Source organism: Podarcis bocagei (assembly GCF_964188305.1).
Source record: "Podarcis bocagei genome assembly, chromosome: 16".
In the NCBI taxonomy this organism is placed as follows: Eukaryota; Metazoa; Chordata; class Lepidosauria; order Squamata; family Lacertidae; genus Podarcis; species Podarcis bocagei.
The window spans coordinates 35,849,753-35,869,186 of NC_138142.1; the positions used below are offsets into that span (position 1 = coordinate 35,849,753).

A 19,434-nucleotide genomic window follows, 5' to 3' on the forward strand; every position below is an offset into this window, starting at 1 on the left:
AGGAGACTCTTGAGAGTCCCATGGACTGCAAGAAGATCAAACCTAGCCATTCTGAAGGAAATCAGCCCTGAGTGCTTACCGGAAGGACAGATCCTGAAGCTGAGGCTCCAAGACTTTGGCCACCTCATGAGAAGAGAAGACTCCCTGGAAAAGACCCTGATGCTGGGAAAGATGGAGGGCACAAGGAGAAGGGGATGACAGAGGACGAGATGGTGGGACAGTGTTCTGGAAGCTACCAGCATGAGTCTGACCAAACTGCGGGAGGCAGTGGAAGACAGGAGTGCCTGGCGTGCTCTGGTCCATGGAGTCACGAAGAGTCAGACACGACTAAACGACTAAACAACTAAACAACCACAACAACCCAGATGTGTTAAAAGAAAATGGGAGAAGGGAGAAAATGATATCAAACAGGATTAAGCCGCTTCCCCTGTTTTTGGCGTGCATGTGATAGAACTCAAAACGAAGCAGTAAACAGCTGGATTGCCATGATTTCAGTAAACGGGGAAGAAAATGAGCACATAGACAACACATTGTAGTCAGTTGTAATTGTGAATATCCCGAGCTTGGGCAGATGGCTGTCGAGAGCGTTTCAGGGGGTCTACTCTTGAGTGCGGTTTAACAGTCAATTCCTCTTCCCAGGGGTTCTGTGAACTGTAGCTTTTACTGGGGAAGAGGGGGCTTCCTAACAACTCTCATCTTAACAAACTACAGTTCCCATTATTCTCTGGAGAAAGTCATGGCTGTTTAAGGTGGTATGGTGCTGGTTTAAATGCATAGTGTAGATAGGGCCTTGGCTGGAAAGGTACCACTCCTACTTTATGCCAGCTTTTGCTCTCCAGATGTTCTGAATTACAACTCCCATCAGCCCAAAACATCTGGAGGGCCCCAGATTGATGAAGCCTGTTCTATTTGTCTTACAACAAAAAGGATAAAACTGTGCAACCTCACATTACCAAATCAATCACATTTGCCCAATTATTTTATCTTAAAGTGCAAAGCGCCTTAAAGTGGAAATATAAAATATAGGTAAGGGTAAAGGGACCCCTGACCATTAGGTCCAGTCGTGGCCGACTCTGGGGTTGCAGCACTCATCTCGCTTTATTGGCCGAGGGAGCCGGCGTACAGCTTCCAGGTCATGTGGCCAGCATAACTAAGCCGCTTCTGGCGAACCAGAGCAGTGCACGGAAATGCCGTTTACTTCCCGCTGGAGCGGTACCTATTTATCCAGTTGCACTTTGACGTGCTTTCGAACTGCTGGCTTGGCAGGAGCAGGGACCGAGCAACAGGAGCTCACCCCGTTGCGGGGATTAGAACCGCCGATGTTCTGATCGGCAAGTCCTAGGCTCTGTGGCTTAACCCACAGTGCCACCCGCATCCTCAATATACCTAAATTATTATCTACAGTGACTGGCAGCCTTCCCTTAAAAAGAAATGGTAAGATTCTAGTCCTTATGGAACTGAGCAAATAGGTTGATAAGAAACTGCCTTAGTATGACAATTGGTCTATACTGTATAGCTGATGCATTCCCTATACACACACACACGTGTGTATCTAATGCTAGTCCTGCGCTAAGTAAACCCATTCAGCCTAAGTCAGTCGTGTACATTAGCTTCAATGGGTCTACTCTGAGGAGGAGGAGGAACACTGGATATAACTATCTATATCTATATGTATGTGCTGTATATTACTTTATGTGAACAAAACAAAACAAAACAAAACAAAACAAAACAAAACAAAACAAAACAAAACAAAACAAAACAAAACAAAACCAAGCCTTGTTGCAGAGGCCCGGGAGAGGGAGAAATTGAAAACCAACGCTTGCCTCCTTCTCATTGGCTCAAATCATACGGCTCTGCCCGCCTTCCACAAGCTCCCGTTGGTTGAGATGAGTGCTACACGACCTCTTCTCCCCCCCCCTCCCCGCCCACTTTCGAACGCCCAGACATCGGAGAAGCGTCACCGGGGCTCCCATTGGCCGACAGGGCGCCTTTTCCTCTTCTGCGCCCCGCCCTTTCGAATGTTCCTGTGACACGGCCGGCTGGGCCGACGTTCCCATTGGCGGTGGGGGACTTCTCTTGTTCGCATCGCCCCGCCTTTTGGAACGTCCCGACTCCCACGGAGCTTGTGTTGAGTTGGGAGGCGACGGGGCCGGAGGAGGTGAGTTCGGCGTCGCGGATCAAGGCCGAGAGGGCAGGAGCGGGGCTTCGGGGGCTATAGACCGGTCTCTGCCCCTTGGCCTCCTATTTTTTGGGGGTGGTAGGTGATGGGGGTCGTGTAAGATTTCTGGATCGCCCCATCTTACACCGGCCCATTTAGCCTAGTGTTGTCTGCACTGACCGGCAGCGGCTCTCCAGGTTTTCAGGGACCTGGGATTTAAGGGTTGGACCTGGGATTTTACGCCAAGCACACAGAACTATGCCCTCCCTTAAAAATAATTGTAAGATTCCAGTCCTCATGGGACCAAATAGGAGTGTATGAAGCAGCCTTAATATGGCCATTCGTCTATCTAGCTCAGTATTGCCCACACGGACTGGCAGCAGTTCTCCAGGGTTTTAGGCAGGGAGTCTTTCCTAGCTGTACCAGGATTGGACCTGAGACCTTTTGTGTGTCTGCTCTACCCTTGAGCTACAGGCCTTTCTCCTTCAAATCTGTACTTTGAAGTAAAGCCTGTTGAATTCAATGGGGCTTACTCCCAGGTAAGTGTGTATACACACCAAATTTTAGTCTAAAATTCAATTAATGCTTATTTATAAAGCTTGTACTGTATTCGGTGTTAGCCCTGCTCTGAGCAGACCCCTTGATATTGCTAGACATGACATATGTTTGGTCCATTAATGGTTGTATTCTGGGCTGCAGACACACCATACCTTAAAGCCCATCTCTCCCTAAGTACCTTGTGAACTGTAGTTCAGGGTACTGGGTACTAGGAATTGCAGCTCTGTAAGGGGTAAACTACAATTCCCAGGATCATTTTATTCTGGATTGGTTTTACAGTGGTACCTCGGGTTACGTACGCTTCAGGTTACAGACTCCGCTAACCCAGAATTAGTACCTCGGGTTAAGAACTTTGCTTCAGGATGAGAACAGAAATCATGCTCTGGTGGCGCGGCAGCAGCAGGAGGCCCCATTAGCTAAAGTGGTGCTACAGGTTAAGAATAGTTTCAGGTTAAGAACGGACCTGCGGAACGAATTAAGTACTCAACCCGAGGTACCACTGTATTTGGTGTTGAAAATGGCTTTGAGATTTTTTTTCTTTAAAATATAAAGCGGCATCAAAATGAAATGAAAAATAATAATAACCTCATGTAAAAAAAAAAGCGCCAAGACATTCCGTTGTGGCAACCATAATCTGGGTTTAAGGTGCCATTTGGCGATTAATTTATATATCTTGAGTTTCTAACACTCGGCGCCCAATCTTGGCCACAAGGCATACTGAGATCTTCAGGCTACCTTGCATCTAGCTCTATCTGACTTTGGGGTATACCTGCCGAAATCAGAAGAGATGACTAATTTCAATCTGTTAAATTCAGGATTTAGGTCGCACTCATACTGCTCATTTAAAGCACTTTGATACTGCTTTAAGCTGTCATGGCTTTCCCCAAGAAATCCTGGGAACTGTAGTTTGCTAAAGGTGATGCGAGTTATTAGGACACCCCCCCTTTCTCCCTTCACAGAGCTACAATTCCCAGAGTTCTCTGGGAAGAGGGGTTGATGGTGAAACCTCTCTGGGAATTGTAATTATGGGAAGGGAATAGAAGTCTCCTAACAACTCTTTGCACCCTTAACAAACTACATCTCCCAGGATTCTTTAGGGGCAACCCTGACTTAAGGGGGCTTAGAGGAGACCCCCCCCGAGCTACAATTCCCAGTTTATTTATCTATTGCTTTTATATCCCACTTTCTCTCCCCCCCCCCAGGAGTTCAAGGTGGCGTACATGATTCTCCACCTCGTCCTTTACTACCCACAACAGCCCTGTGTGGTAGGTTTGGCTGAGAGGCAGTGACTGGTCCTAGTCTGATGCTGTAACCCAGGGGTCGGCAAAGTTTTTGTGGCTTCGGCCGGTTCACGGTCCCGTAGATGCTGCGGTGGGCCGGAGTGCGCATGCATGCGCATATGCTGTTTCCGGCGCTCCTTCTGGCCTGGAGGAGGCGTACGCGGCTTCCCATTGGCTGCAGAGCTTCCTGTAGCCAATGGGAAGCCGGCTAGCATCGCGGAAGGCGGTCCCTGCTCTGCTCTGCGCTGGTTTAGCGGGGCGCACGGGAGCCGACTGAGCAGGCAGCGGGGGTTCATGGGCCAGTTAAACGACCCCCATGGGCCTTCGGTTGCCAACCCCTGCTCTAACCACTACACCACAATGGCTTTTGCTGAAGAAGGATCGATTGTCAAACCACTCTGGGAATTAATGCTGTGCACCTCTGCCCCACATCTGGCAGAATCTGGCCAGGCATCATGCAGGCTGGCATGTTGGAAAGGATCTCGGTCCTGTATACAGTGGTACCTCGGGTTACATATGCTTCAGGTTACATACGCTTCAGGTTACAGGCTCTGCTAACCCAGAAATAGTGCTTCAGGTTAAGAACTTTGCTTCAGGATGAGAACAGAAATTGTGCTCCGGCGGTAGCAGGAGGCCCCATTAGCTAAAGTGGTGCTTTAGGTTAAGTACAGTTTCAGGTTAAGAACGGTCCTCTGGAACGAATTAAGTACTTAACCCGAGGTACCACTGTACCTGAAGGAGCGTCTCCACCCCCATCGTTCTGCCTGGACACTGAGGTCCAGCTCTGAGGGCCTTCTGGTGGTTCCCTCACTGCGAGAAGCCAAGGTACAGGGAACCGGGCAGAGGGCCTTCTCGGTAGTGGCGCCCTCCCTGTGGAACACCCTCCCTTCAGATGTGAAGGAAATAAGCAGCTATCCTATCTTTAAAAGACCTCTGAAGGCAGCCCTGTTCAGGGACGTTTTTAATATTTAACGCTGTACTGTTTTTAACACTTGATTGGGAGCCGCCCAGAGTGGCTGGGGAAACTCAGCCAGATGGGCAGGGTATAAATAATAATAACAGTCCATAAATGCTGAATATAGTGCAGGGTTATCAAGACAACTGCGGCCGAGAGAGGAACGCAATATACTTGCACACTGGTTGTACCTTTTAAGGGCTTTGTGGAATCCATGAACAATCGGAAGAAGTTCAAAAATAAATAAGGGCAGGAAACGTTGAATCTGAACTCCTCTTTAAGGACAGGGTGATCTGTGGCCCTCTAGACATTGTTGGACTGTAAATCCTGTCATTCCTGAGCATGGACCATGCAGGCTGGAGTTGATGGAAGTTGGAGGCAGCGGTGGTGTAGTGGTTAGTGTGTCAGGCCAGGGTTCAAATCCTGACTCAAAGTAAATAAATATGGCCTCCTTTTGATGGCGTAATATTTTATATCATCTTAGTTTTGGAGTCTGCCATTAAAATTGAGACACTGGATTCATCCAAGTCCCCCAAATAGGAGAGATTTACCCCAATCGCAGAATTCTATTTGCTTGGAAATTTTGTTTGGCAAAATGAATGTCATACAGTCTTGGACAAAATATGAATCCCTGTGATGGAACCTGGGTGGCCTGAGGTGGAAAGATCCCGGGCGAATAACAAACTTCTCACCTGGGGTGAATTGAAAACTGCTTCCAGGTGACCAAACCAGGAAACACTGTTATTTTTTTAATTCTTCTCCACTCCTCTGTCTCAAATTTAGACCACCAGTGACTTTGTGCTGCTCTAGGCAGAGTAAGACGCTTTTCTTGTGGGCTAGGAACTTTTGTGGGCCTCTTTATAAAGCTTATACAGTGGTACCTTGGGTTACATATGCCTCAGGTTACATACGCTTCAGGTTACATACTCCGCTAACCCAGAAATATTACCTCGGGTAAAGAATTTTGCTTCAGGATGAGAACAGAAATTGTGCTCTGGCGGCGCGGCGGCAGCAGGAGGCCCCGTTAGCTAAAGTGGTGCTTCAGGTTAAGAACAGTTTTAGGTTAAGAACGGACCTCCGGAACGAATTACCGTATTTTTCGCTCTATAAGACGCACCTAGTTTTTGGGGGAGAAAACAAGAAATTTTTTTTCTGAATCTCAGAAGCCAGAACAGCAAGAGGGATAGCTGAGTAGTGAAAGCAGCAATCCCTCTTGCTGTTCTGGCTTCTGGAATAGCTGCACAGCCTGCGTTCGCTCCATAAGATGCACACACATTTCCCCTTACTTTTTAGGAGGGAAAAAGTCTTATAGAGCAAAAAATACTAAGTACTTAACCCAAGGTACCACTGTATACAAAGATGATTTTTTGCTCCTGCTCCCACTACTGCCTGGCAAAAATTGGATAAGCATGTCCAGCTAGGACTGCTAAGACCTGGGTTCAAGACGTTACTTGCTTAGCCAACATTATGGTCAGGGATGGTGGGAAATTGTGGTCCAAAACATCTGGATTGTTGATAAGGTTGGCTTAGAGGCAGAATTACGGTAACTTTCCCCCTTCCTCTTTTGATGACTGTGGTCTGTGCAGCCAGGTGGCTGATAAGAGACGAGGCAAAAGTGAATCTGGCAATTTCAGTATTTGTTTTTCCAATCTTAAATCCACACCTCTACATATCCATTTCAGTTTGGGATATTATTTTTAAGTCCTTATATAAACTCATCAACATTTTAGTTTGAATTATTACTATTTTTGTATGTGATTTTTGCCTGATAATGCACACTTTGCAAGTCATTTCCCTTGCTATAATGCTTGTTTGGAATATTGTATTTTTCCTAGTGAATGCACTTATTTTTATTTACTTAACAGGAGTTTATTTATTTATGCTATGTTGAAAATTTATATCCTGCTTTATCGCAATTCCCTCTGAATGGGGTACGTCATGTTCAGCAAAGACAATAATGAGCAAGCCTGTTTAAAAACTAACCATAAAAATCAGAAATGGTTTAAAATCTCTGCCAGAATAAAAAGTTAAGCACCAGAAGTATAACATTTCGATGTGTTGGTTAGGGTGCTGGGCCTAACCTGGGAGAAACCAGGGTTCGAATCTCCACTCAGATCAGGTAGAGATATAAGGAACTAGGCAGGTCCATGAGGAACCCTGTACCCAAGTTGTTAAGGCCATTGCAAATTAATGCAATTAATTTACCGTATTTTTCGGCCCATAAGACGCACTTTTTTCCTCCTAAAAAGTAAGGGGAAATGTCCACCCCCATCATTCAGCCCGGACACTGAGGTCCAGCTCTGAGGGCCTTCTGGCGGTTCCCTCGCTGCGAGGAGCCAAGTTACAGGGAACCAGGCAGAGGGCCTTCTCGGTAGTGGCACCCATCCTGTGGAACGCCCTCCCACCAGATGTCAAAGAGAACAACTACTGCCAGACTTTTAAAAGACATCTGGAGGCAGCCCTGTTTAGGGAAGCTTTTAATGTCTGATGTATTACTGTATTTCAATATTTTGTGGGAAGCTGCCCAGAGTGGCTGGGGAAGCCCAGCCAGATGGGTGGGGTATAAATAAATTATTATTATTATTATTATTAAGCGAATGCACTGGACGGCAGCGGGATCCCTTTTGAACCGGCCAGAGTCCTGGCACTGTGCAGCAGGAGTCAGCAAACTATTTCAGCAGGGGGCCGGTCCACTGTCCGTCAGACCTTGTTGGGGGCTGGACTATATTTTGAAAAATAAATAAATGAACGAATTCCTATGTCCCACAAATAACCCAGAGATGCATTTTAAATAAAAGGACACATTCTACTCATGTAAAAACACGCTGATTCCCGGACCGTCCGCGGGCCGGATTTAGAAGGCAATTGGGCAGGATCCGGCCCCCGGACCTTAGTTTGCCTACCCATGCTGCGCAGTTTTTGCAGCAGTAGCAGCCAATGGATATCTGAGTCCGAAAGCTGCTTCTTCCCCCTCTGTTTGGGCAGGAGAAACATTACCGGAATCTGTCGGCCTCATGACTCACTCACAGCAACAGAGGCCAGGAAGTTCCCAGAATACGGTTTAGGATCTGCTGATCCGTGATCTGCCCTTTCTAGTGCGAGCTGCAACAAGGAGAGGCCGGAAAAAAGGTCTCTCTCCCTCCTCTCCCTGTTGTTTGGGTTCTTACTTTCTAGGTCCCCCCCCCCCCACTTGCGGGCAGGAGAAGGGGAATCTATTTCCTTTCCTGGAATGCCTGTTGATGGTGGGAGAAGGCTAATTTTAAAAGCATGGTTTATTTTTTTTACAGAGATCAACTCTAGAGCGGGGGGGGGGTCATCATTGCAGCTTGACTTGTTTTCTTTTTTCCCATTTGAATTCCAGTAACAACTAAGGAGTTACAGAAAAGAAAACGAAGTAAAAAATTGTTTTGTTTTAAATGGTCACAACTGCTAATAAGGAAGTGTAGGATACAGCTTAGAGCAGGGGTAGGCAACCTAAGGTCCGTGGGCTGGATCCGGCCCAATCACCTTCTCAATCTGGCCCGTGGACAGTCCAGGAATCAGTGTGTTTTTATATGAGTAGAATGTGTCCTTTTATTTAAAATGCATCTCTGGGTTATTTGTGGGGCATAGGAATCCCCCCACCCCAAAGGCCGGCCCACCACATGGTCTGAGGGACGGTGGATCGGCCCCCTGCTGAAAAAGGTTGCTGACCCCTGGTTTAGAGATTTACAGAGTTGACGAGGGTTCAAATTCCCCCAAGTTGGCCATGTGGTTTGCTTGGGCCAGTCTCCTCCTCTCAGCCCAGCCTACCTCGCAGGGCTGTTGTGGTTAAATGAGGAGCTGGGAGAACCATGTCGGCTACCTTGAGCCCCTCAGAGAAAAAGAGATAAATGCAATAAGGGAATAAATTTCAACAGGACTTTGTTGAACGTCTCTCCATCGTCTTGTGCTGGTTAACAATCACAACACAATTCCTCTCGGAGGGCTGTTTTGGTGTAGTGTAGGGGTGACTTATTAATATTTACAGTATTAAGAATTTGATTTGGCAACTGCCCTTCACCCTTAGGTTCCAGGGTGGTTCAGCACGGTTTAAGATACAAACGCTGACAACAGTTTAATCTCAATTGCAAGGATAGGGTGTGCCTTAACAATAGAAATCTCAAGTGTCAAGAGGCCATGAAAAAGAGATGCATATCTTGTGCCCCATGAGTTTTTCATGACCACACCCCCTCCCAAAATGGTCTATTTATTTATTATTTTCTTTATTATTTAAAAATTTCTGTATAAAATTATACACACATACATAAACATGTGTGTGTGTGTGTGTATAGATAGATAGATAGATAGATAGAGATAGACATAGATAGATAGATAGATAGAGAGAGAGAGAGAGAGAGAGAGAGATAGACATAGATAGATAGATAGATAGATAGATAGATATACAGTGGTACCTTGGGTTACATACGCTTCAGGTTACAAACGCTTCAGGTTACAGACTCCGCTAACCCAGAAATAGTGCTTCAGGTTAAGAACTTTGCTTCAGGATGAGAACAGAAATCGTGTGGCAGCAGCGGGATGCCCCATTAGCTAAAGTGGTACTTCAGGTTAAGAACAGTTTCAGGTTAAGAATGGACCTCCGGAACGAATTAAGTACTTAACCTGAGGTACCACTGTATAGATATATAAAATTATTTATATAATTGACTGCCTTGCAACAATGCCATGAGGTCAAATGATTTTTGTGCCCCTCTAAAATCCTCTCCACTTTTTTCCTTCTTTACAAAAATGTCCCGTTGCTTGAACCCCTGGAGAGCTGCTGCCTGTCTGTGTAGGCAGTACTGAGCTAGATAGAACCATGGCCTGACTTGGTGCAAGGCCGCTTTCCTCTGTGCCTGCGATGCTCCTGGAGTGGGGAGGAAATCAAACTTTGGTTGACACACCACACAGCTCCTATTTTTAGGACCCACCTTGTTTCTGTGTCGTACGTTGTTTTAAACCAGTGGTGGGAGTACCAGGGTGTGTGTGTGTAAATTTATAAATTTATTATTTATACCCCGCCCATCTGGCTGGGTTTCCCCAGCCACTCTGGGCGGCTTCCAAAAGAATATTAAAATACTGTGATACATCAAACATTAAAAGCTTCCCTAAAAAGGGCTGCCTTCAGATGTCTTCTAAAAGTCTGGTAGCTGTTTTTCTCTTTGACATCTGGTGGGAGGGCGTTCCACAGGGCGGGTGCCACTACCGAGAAGGCCCTCTGCCTGGTTCCCTGTAACTTGGCTTCTCGCAGTGAGGGAACCGCCAGAAGGCCCTCGGAACTGGACCTCAGTGTCCGGGTAGAACGATGGAGGTGGAGACGCTCCTTCAGGTATACTGGACCGAGGCCATTTAGGGCTATATAGGTCAACACCAACACTTTGAATTGTGCTCGGAAACATACTGGGAGCCAATGTAGGTCTTTCAAGACCGGTGTTATATGGTCTCGGCAGCCGCTCCCAGTCACCAGTCTGGCTGCTGCATTCTGGATTAATTGTAGTTTCCGCGTCACCTTCAAAGGTAGCCCCACGTAGAGCGCATTGCAGTAGACCAAGCGGGAGATAACCAGAGCATGCACCACTCTGGCGAGACAGTCCGCAGGCAGGTAGGGTCTCAGCCTACGTACCAGATGGAGCTGGTACACAGCTGCCCTGGACACGGATTTAACCTGTGCCTCCATGGACAGCTGTGAGTCCAAAATGACTCCCAGGCTGCGCACCTGGTCCTTCAGGGGCACAGTTACCCCATTCAGGACCAGGGAATCCTCTACACCTGCCCGCCTCCTGTCCCCCAGAAACAGTACTTCTGTCTTGTCAGGATTCAATCTCAATCTGTTTGCCGCCATCCATCCTCCAACCGCCTCCAGACACTTGTCTTCTAAAAATCCCAAACAGCTTTTCTCTGCTCTTCTCTGCTTTTCTCACAAGATGCTGTGGCAAAAGGCAAAATGTTACTTTTAAAGGCTAATGAATAGGCTCTGTTCATAGCAGGCCTGGGAAATGAATCTTATCTCATTCGGTTGCAACATCTTGGACATGATGAACCACCAGGGCTCCTCGACTCATCCCCTCGGCTTCTCATTCCCCCCTTTCCTGCCAAGAGTCCAATAGTCCCAAGACAGCTTTCTGTTCATGCTCAGAGGAACTCATGGGGCAGGACTCTGGAAGGAGGAGAAAGGAGGAGGGAACTGGAAAGGGGTATATATGCTTGTGTACATGATTGTGAACTTCGTTCATGCTTTTTGTGACTTATCACACTTGCTCCTTCTACCAGTTCATGGATGGTAGAAATAAAAGCCTTTTCTCCGAAACTATTCCTTGAGTGTCTGTTGACACCCACTTCCCTTTCCCGGGCGCAATATTTTTCCCACCCGAGGGCAAAGCCTCATAAGGCTACATTAGTAACAAAAACAAATTGTGTGCACTTGTAAATTCTCTAATACATTTGAAATCAATTGAACACACGTCTGTCAATCAAAAGAACATTTGTTGAGAATAGCAATCCCTTTCTGTTTAAATTCAGTATCATTGGTAAACAAAGTAGGTGCCTTTTGCAGTCTCAAACCCCTGGGTATACGGTGTTAAGCTTGCAACGCACGGGTTTGTTGTTCTAATACAACAACAGTAATGGCTTTGAAAATGAGCGTTTGGGTTCCCTGCTGGTGCCCCTTGAAAATGCTGCCCCCCCTGCCAATGCCTTCGCTCCCTGTTCACTTTGGTTCCTAGCGCCCCTTCATTCTCTTTTCTTCCTCCTTGCAGGACAAACACCTTCTGGACCCTAATCCCTCGGGGTGCCCCAAAACCGACAGGGAATGAAGAGGATGGTGGCAGTTTGAGGGGAATCCTCCGCTGAGTTTCACGGCTGTTAAGCACAAGGTTACGGGGCTTTGTGGGCTTAGCCCAGAGTTGGCCAAGAAACCCTGTACCGGAGCGATGGCTGCCGAGTTGAGGCCTGAGACGCAGCTGGAAGAGATGGTGTGGGAGCCTTATGCCCACGTGGTGGCTCTCCGCTCCGCCACGGGTTTGGAGGTGAAGCTGGGCTCTTTGGCTCTGCTGCTGGTGGTGACCCTCTTGTGTGGGTTCCTTCCTCTATGGGTCTTCCGGCGGCCGGGAGCCACAACCAGCTCGTCAGGTAAAAGAATAGCGAAATAATAAATAATAATAATAAATTTTTATTTATACAGTGCCCTCCCCAGCCAGAGCCAGGCTCAGGGCGGCTAACACCAATAAAATCACAGTAAAAACATAATGGGGGGGGGGAACAATTTAAAATACAGTGGTACCTCAGGTTACATACACTTCAGGTTACAGACTCCGCTAACGCAGAAATAGTGCTTCTGGTTAAGAACTTTGCTTCAGGATAAGAACAGAAATCATGCTCCGGCGGCGCAGCAGCAGCAGGAGGCCCCATTAGCTAAAGTGGTGCTTCAGGTTAAGAACAGTTTCAGGTTAAGAACGGACCTCTGGAGCGAATTAAGTACTTAACCCGAGGTACCATTGTACAGGTTAAAATGCAGCCTCATTTTAAAAGTACCCACTAAATCAAGACCATAAGGGGAGGGAAACGTAAGGGTCAGACTGAGTCCAAACCAAAAGCCAGGCAGAACAGCTCTGTCTTGCAGGTTCTTTGGAAAGATGTCAAATCCCACAGGGCCCTAGTCTCTTGGGACAGAGCGTTCCACCAAGTCGGGGCCAGTACTGAAAAGGCCCTGGCCCTAGTTGAGACCAATCTAACCACCTTGCGACTTGGGACCTCCAAACTGTTGTCATTTGTGGACCTTAAGGTCCTCTGCGGGGCATACCAAGAGAGGCGGTCCTGTAGGTACGTGGGTCCTAGGCTGCATAGTCAACAGTCATGGCTCCCTCTGAGGAACCCTGGGAAGTGTAGTTTGTTAAGGGTGCGGAGAGTACTTAGGAGACTTCCTTATTCCCCTTACAGAGCGACACTTCCCACAGCGGTTTCACAATCGATCCCACTTCACCAGGGAACTTGGACGTGTAGCTCTGGGTGAGGAATTGGGGGGTGTCATCTATCAGCTCCCCCTTAACAAACTACACTTTCCAAGATTCTTTGGGGAAGCCATCATAGATTTGTAGAGTTGGAAGGGACCACAAAAGAAATCCAGTCAACCCCCCTGCAATTTAGGAATCTTTTTGTCCCAGCATGGAGCTTGGATCCATGACCCTGAGATTAAGCGTCTCCTGACACTGTTTTAAAAGCATAACGCAAGATGTGGCCTTGTCAGATAGCTGTCGATTGCGGCTTTCCGTAGCCCGATATGAAGCAAGGTTAGGCTTGGCAATTTCAGACCAGCACCAAAATATTATTCTTCCCACTCGCCCCCTCACCCCATCTTTTCATCTCTCCTCTTCCTGCTCTGACGCTTCTTGCTCTCCCAACAGATTCCCGAAGGAAGGTTTTAAGCCTGGTGAGCTGTTTTGCTGGAGGTGTCTTCCTGGCTACGTGTCTCCTGGACTTGATCCCCGATTACCTTGCCGGTATTAATGAGGCCTTCAACAACTTGAGAGTCACGGTGAGCTAAGGCCCAGATTTTGCCACCAGTTATTTATCTATTATGAGAAGGATTTACCATATTTTTCGCTCTATAGGACGCACTTTTCCCCTCCAAAAATTAAGGGGAAATGTGTGTGCGTCCTATGGAGCGAATGCAGGCTCCTTGGCTTCAGCGATAGCAACACGAAGCCTCCGAAGCTCAGAGGGAGCGCTCCCTCCGCGCTCCGGAGGCTTCGTGTTGCTTTTGCTGAAGCCTGGAGAACGAGAGGGGTCAGTGCGCACCAACCCCTCTCGCTCTCCAGGTTTCAGGGATAGATTCTCCTGGCTTCAGCGAAAGGAACCTAAAGCCTGCGGAGCGCAGCGGAAACTCGCGCTGTGCTCCGAAGGCTCCAGGGATAGCTGCCTGAAGCCTCCAGAGCCTTCAGCGAAGCGGGAGAAGAAATGGAAGGGGCTCCGTTTCTCCTGCCGCTTCGCTGAAGGGGCGCTGAGCAGAGAGGGGGAGATTTATTTTTTTTGTTCTCCCCCTCTAAAGCAAGGTGCATCCTATGGAGCAAAAAATACGGTATGTTGCGTTTAATCATCAAAACCACTGAGTCATTTACTGTTCATTAGGGCTGGGCGATACCTGGTTTTCAACTTCATATCGCCAGCTAAACATCACAATATATTGATTTACAGTGCTATTTTTCTAGAAAAAGAGGTGCTGGAACTCGCCGTGAATCCCTCCCTCTTTCTGTTGGAATGGCAGTGGCATCCTCCTGAGAGCTGGCAGAACCACTAGGCTCAGTGGCTTAGACCACAGCGCCACCCGTGTTCCCCTTTAGTTGGTGTTAGATACCATCTATACATCATTTTCATCACATTTTATTTTAGGGCACTGCAAGTTATAGCTGTGCTTTAAATGTTTGGCGTGAAAGTGTCCCTAATAATAATAATAATAATTTTTATTTATACCCCCCCTCCCCAGCCAAGACCAGGCTCAGGGCAGCTAACAACCAATAATAAAAACAAGTTGATTAAAATACAACTTAAAAGACAAGATTAAAGTACAACATTAAAACATTAAGATGCAGCCTATTCACAGGAGGAGAAAGGAAAAAAGAAAGAGGGGGAGGGAATCAAATTGGCTCCAAGCCAAAGGCCAGGCGGAACAACTCTGTCTTACAGGCCCTGCGGAAAGAAATCAGATCCCGCAGGGCCCTGGTCTCATGAGACAGAGCGTTCCACCAGGCCGGGGCCAGCGTTGAAAAGGCCCTGGCTCTGGTTGAGGCTAATCTAACTTCCTTAGGGCCTGGGACCTCTAGCTATTTATGGACCTATTTATGGACCCATAACAAAAGGGACGCGGGTGGCGCTGTGGGTTAAACCACAGTGCCTAGGACTTGCCGATCAGAAGGTCGACGGTTCGAATCCCCGCGACGGGGTGAGCTCCCGTTGCTCGGTCCCTGCTCCTGCCCACCTAGCAGTTTGAAAGCACGTCAAAAGTGCAAGAAGATAAATAGGTACCACTCTGGTGGGGAGGTAAACGGCGTTTCCGTGTGTTGCTCTGGTTCGCCAGAAGCGGCTTAGTCCTGCTGGCCACATGACCCAGAAGCTGTACGCTGGCTCCCTCGGCCAATAAAGCGAGATGAGTGCCGCAACCCCAGAGTCATCGGCGACTGGACCTAATGGTCAGGGATCCCTTTACCCTTTACCTTAACAAACCTCTGCCTCTGACCCTGTGCTCACACCTTTCCCCTTCCTTCCCGCAGCTCCATTTCCCCCTGCAGGAGTTCATCTTGGCCATGGGCTTCTTCCTAGTCCTGGTCCTGGAGCAGATCGTCCTGGCCTACAAAGACCCGGTGGGATCCCTGGAAGAGACCCAGGCCCTCCTTGGCGCGGCCGCGAACCCCTCCGCCTCCATCCAGGACCAGAGCTGGCCCGACGGGCCGCTGGCGCACCAGCACGGCCGGGACCGCCCCCACGTCCACGTGGACTTCAACGCCCACTCGGCCATCCGCTCGGTGGTCCTCCTCCTGGCCCTCTCTCTGCATTCCATCTTCGAGGGGCTGGCCGTGGGGCTGCAGGAGGAGGGGGCACAGGCGCTGGAGATCTGCCTGGCCCTCCTGATCCACAAGGGGGTCATCGCCTTCAGCCTCAGCCTCAAGCTCCTGCAGGGGCGGCTGCGCCCCCGCGTGGTGGCGGCCTGCCTCGTCCTCTTCGCCATCATGTCCCCCCTGGGCATAGGGCTGGGCGTGGTGCTGACGGAGACCCCCCTGGCGGCCCTCCACCAGCTGTCGCGCTGCGTCCTCGAGGGCCTGGCCACCGGCACCTTTGTGTACATCACCTTTCTAGAGATCCTGCCCCACGAGCTCAACTCGTCCGAGCAGCGCATCCTCAAAGTCATCGTCCTCCTGGCAGGTTTCGCACTCGTCACCAGCATCCTGTTCATCAAGATCTGAGGAGGAGGACGAGCATGGGTTGTGGGTGGGCGAAGAGATGCCCTCGATCTGTGTCCTAAACTCACTCAGGGATCCCTTTGGATCCAAACCGCACACGGCTTTGACTTTCAGAAACTCGAGGGAGGAGGCTGAACCCAAGGCAGGCAAGCAATAATTTTCAAAGATCTCCCCAAAATAGCAGAAAACAGAGACAGTCCAGTGACATGGAAGGAGAGGGCGACAACACACAAACGCTATTCCTGGGGAAAACCCCACAAGCCTTGTTTTGTTTTGTTTTGTTATCCCCTCCAGGAATTCACCCTACTCTGTTGATTTCCCCCTGCTGGTGGGGTTCCTATATGTTAGAACCCAGGTCCAAAACTTGGGATAAACAGGCTTATCTCCTTTTTAAAGATTCTACCCTCTTCCTCTCAAAATAGGAAGGCTGTTTTAGACCTGCACTCTGGCTGTTTCCACAATCTCAGGTGCCCTTTGGGCCTAGCTGTGCTCTAGGCCTGCTTGCCTGGGGCGCCTCTGCTGTTGGGCGCAAGGTCAGAGTGTTTGGTGGGGTGTTAAGTGCTTACGCCCTCTTGTGAGTACGTAGCTATGAAAATAAAACCATAGCCAAATTTGGCATGTGGGGTGGCTTGACAATCCTTCCCTGGGTTTTAAGAATTAAGCAGGTCTCTGAAACAGGCAGTCAGGCTGTATCTGTCACCCTCTGCATGTGGCAGCAGAGAGGAGAGTTCGGATGCTGCACCCTGGAGGAATCGCAACACAACCGCTTGTGCGATTGGAATATCGTTGCACCGGCTGGTCGCATGGTCTTTTGTGCAACTGAGTTGTCGCCACCCCTCCTTATGTGTTTCCTTGCACAACCACACCCCCTCCAGTGTGGTTGATATCTCAAAGTGATGTACCCAGGGCTGTCGTACGCAACCTTTTGCCATGTTTTACAAATCAGCATGTGTGGCACGGGGTCTCTCGTTTGTGCTTTTTTTAAAAAACCCACACACAACAAACTGGTTTCTGGTGCCAAAATACTTCTCTGCCATCTCCACAGCTCGTTAACCGTCTTGCCTTAAAATGTTGGTGCCTTGACTATTTCAAAAGGGCTCACCAACCGTGTGTGTGTTTGTGTGTATGTGTTTTGTACCGTGTGGTTGGTTGGGTTGAGTGAGTCAAACACTTTTAAATTTGGGTTGCCTCCTTTCCTGGACCAGCCCAAGCACTTTGGGGGGAACATTACAAGGCCACCTTTGGGGGTTTTGTATGTGGGGGGGGGATTCTTGCATTCCCTGTCTTAAGTGCCAAAGGTTTATTTCTCACCTGCATGGGGTGGGGTAATTCTGTGGGTTTTGCTCAAGTGAAAGTTGCACAAAACCGGTGTTGTGGATCAATTGACGCAGACGCAGCTTTTATTGGGGGAAATGATCCTCTTCCATTGAAGCATGTGAGGCTGAGAGAGACAATGTAAAATAGCTGTGTTCATGAATCTGCTGTAAGCTTGCTTGTTACAGAGAGAATCATCTAGGAGGTATCTTTCATTAAACTGACATGTTTTAGGAACAACCTGCTGGTGTCTGTATTCTTGAGTTGCGCAGAAGCATTTTGCCAGGCCAAAGTGCAGAACGTTGGTTGTGTGTCTGTGAATCTTGTTCTGTTAATCAGGGATGAGGAATCTTTGACCCTCTAGATGCACGTTTCTGGACTGCAACTTGCGTCAGTTCTAGTCAGGGATGACGGGTGTTGTATCCGGCAAGACCTTGCGCGCTGCAGGTTCCCTGTCCCTGTATTAACAGATGGTTAAACTCATGGGCCTGGTGTAAACAGAACATAGACCTATGTTTGGTGCGTGAGAAATTGGGCAAAAGACGCTTGCATTGCATTGGGTTGGACTACCTGACCCTGGGGTGTGGGTGGGTAGGTGTCTATGATTTTATGTTAACCAGCAATTGTGAATTTCCATAGGGGTCTGCCCCTGTTGAATTTCAGCACCGGGTCATTTTTGGGCTAGTGTAAGGACGCGGGTGGCGCTGTGGGTTAAACCACAGAGCCTAGGACTTGCAGATCAGAAGGTCGGCGATTCGAATCCCCTTGATGGGATGAGCTCCCGTTGCTTGGTCCCTGCTCCTGCCAACCTAGCAGTTCAAAAGCACGTCAAAGTGCAAGTAGATAAATAGGTACCGCTCTGGCGGGAAGGTAAACGGCATTTTTGTGTGCTGCTCTGGTTCGCCAGAAGCAGCTTAGTCATGCTGGGCACATGACCCGGAAGCTGCACACCGGCTCCCTCGGCCAATAAAGCGAGATGAGCGCCACAACCCCAGAGTCGTCTGCGACTGGACCCAATGGTCAGGGGTCCCTTTACCTTTAAGGGAATTATCACAAGTGTGGAGCTGCAGCTACGGACCTTTGCAGGGGGCAGTTGAGATGACTGCGGACAAAGAACGACTGAGACGTTGGACTCAGAACAAATTTCCCCAGGCATAAAATAGGTTATGTTTTCATTTAAAAGTGCGACTTCAGTGATCAGACCACCTCCCTTGATTGCATTAAGGCGTTTGCGAATGCTAGGTACCAATCGCTTGTTGACTTGAGCTGCTTTTGTTCTTAAACCGTTTCCTGTCTCTCGGAGGCTGGCGGGCACTTGAGACACCCACGACCCAAGCCGTTTTCGCTGGCTGGAAAATACTTGGGGGCGGTGGGTGGAAATGAAAGCAGCTTCGATATCCAGAGCGGTTTTTAAACGGAAGTTCAGCATACAGTTTCTTAACTGGGTGCATAGCAGTCGCCGTCCCGTTTTTTTCAAAATTTCCACCCCTCTGGACCCTCCTTCCCATGTGCACAGCACTGCAAGGGATTTGGGAAGGGTGCGAAACAGATGTCTCGTGGTACGTGCCTTGAAGATGCCCTCCCTCCACTTCCCTGTGGCTGTTTTTTGGGGAAGATGGCAGGCCGGCTCCATCAGGCCTCCTCTCCCTTCAGTCAGTAGAGCGTCAAATCTCAGAATCATAGAGTTGGAAGGGACACCCAAAGGCCATCTAGTTGAACCCCCTGGAATGCAGGAATATCAACTGAAGCATCCAGGACATGTGGCCATCCAACCTCTGCTTAGAAACCTCCAAGGAGTCCACAACCTCTCATGGGCAGTGATAGAAATAAAATAATAATAATAAAAAAATAATATTTATTTATACCCTGCCCTCCCTGGCCAGAGCCAAGCTCAGGGCGGCTAACACCAATAAAATTACAGTAAAAACATAATAGGATAAAAAAAACCCCAATTTAAAATACAGGTTAAAATGCAGGCTCATTTTAAAAGTAGCTCATAGATCAGAACCATAAGGGGAGGGAAACAGAAGGGTCAGACTGAGTCCAAACCAAAGGCCAGGCAGAACAGCTCTGTCTTGCAGGCCCTGCGGAAAGATGTCAAGTCCCACAGGGCCGTAGTCTCTTGGGACAGAGTGTTCCACCAAGTCGGGGCCAGTACTGAAAAGGCCCTGGCCCTAGTTGAGACCAATCTAACCACCTTGT

The 19,434-nt window shown here is 48.6% G+C and overlaps 1 protein-coding gene across 1 annotated transcript; it reads left to right on the top strand.

The window, feature by feature from the left end:
- The first annotated feature begins 2,018 nt into the window (after positions 1–2,018).
- Positions 2,019–17,472, top strand: SLC39A1 (solute carrier family 39 member 1). Its single transcript, XM_081173773.1, has 4 exons — positions 2,019–2,158; positions 11,725–12,097; positions 13,369–13,499; positions 15,232–17,472. The coding sequence occupies exons 2-4, from the start codon at positions 11,899–11,901 to the stop codon at positions 15,919–15,921; spliced, it is 1,020 nt and encodes a 339-aa protein (XP_081029899.1). The 5' UTR covers positions 2,019–2,158; positions 11,725–11,898; the 3' UTR covers positions 15,922–17,472.
- Positions 17,473–19,434: the final 1,962 nt, after the last annotated feature.

Coding starts and splice junctions, on each gene's coding strand:
- SLC39A1 (XM_081173773.1), top strand. CDS start 11,899: ATGGCTGCCGAGTTGAGGCCTGAGACGCAGCTGGAAGAGATGGTGTGG. Junction 12,098..13,368: donor AGCCACAACCAGCTCGTCAG/GTAAAAGAATAG, acceptor CTCTCCCAACAG/ATTCCCGAAGGAAGGTTTTA. Junction 13,500..15,231: donor TCAACAACTTGAGAGTCACG/GTGAGCTAAGGC, acceptor TCCTTCCCGCAG/CTCCATTTCCCCCTGCAGGA.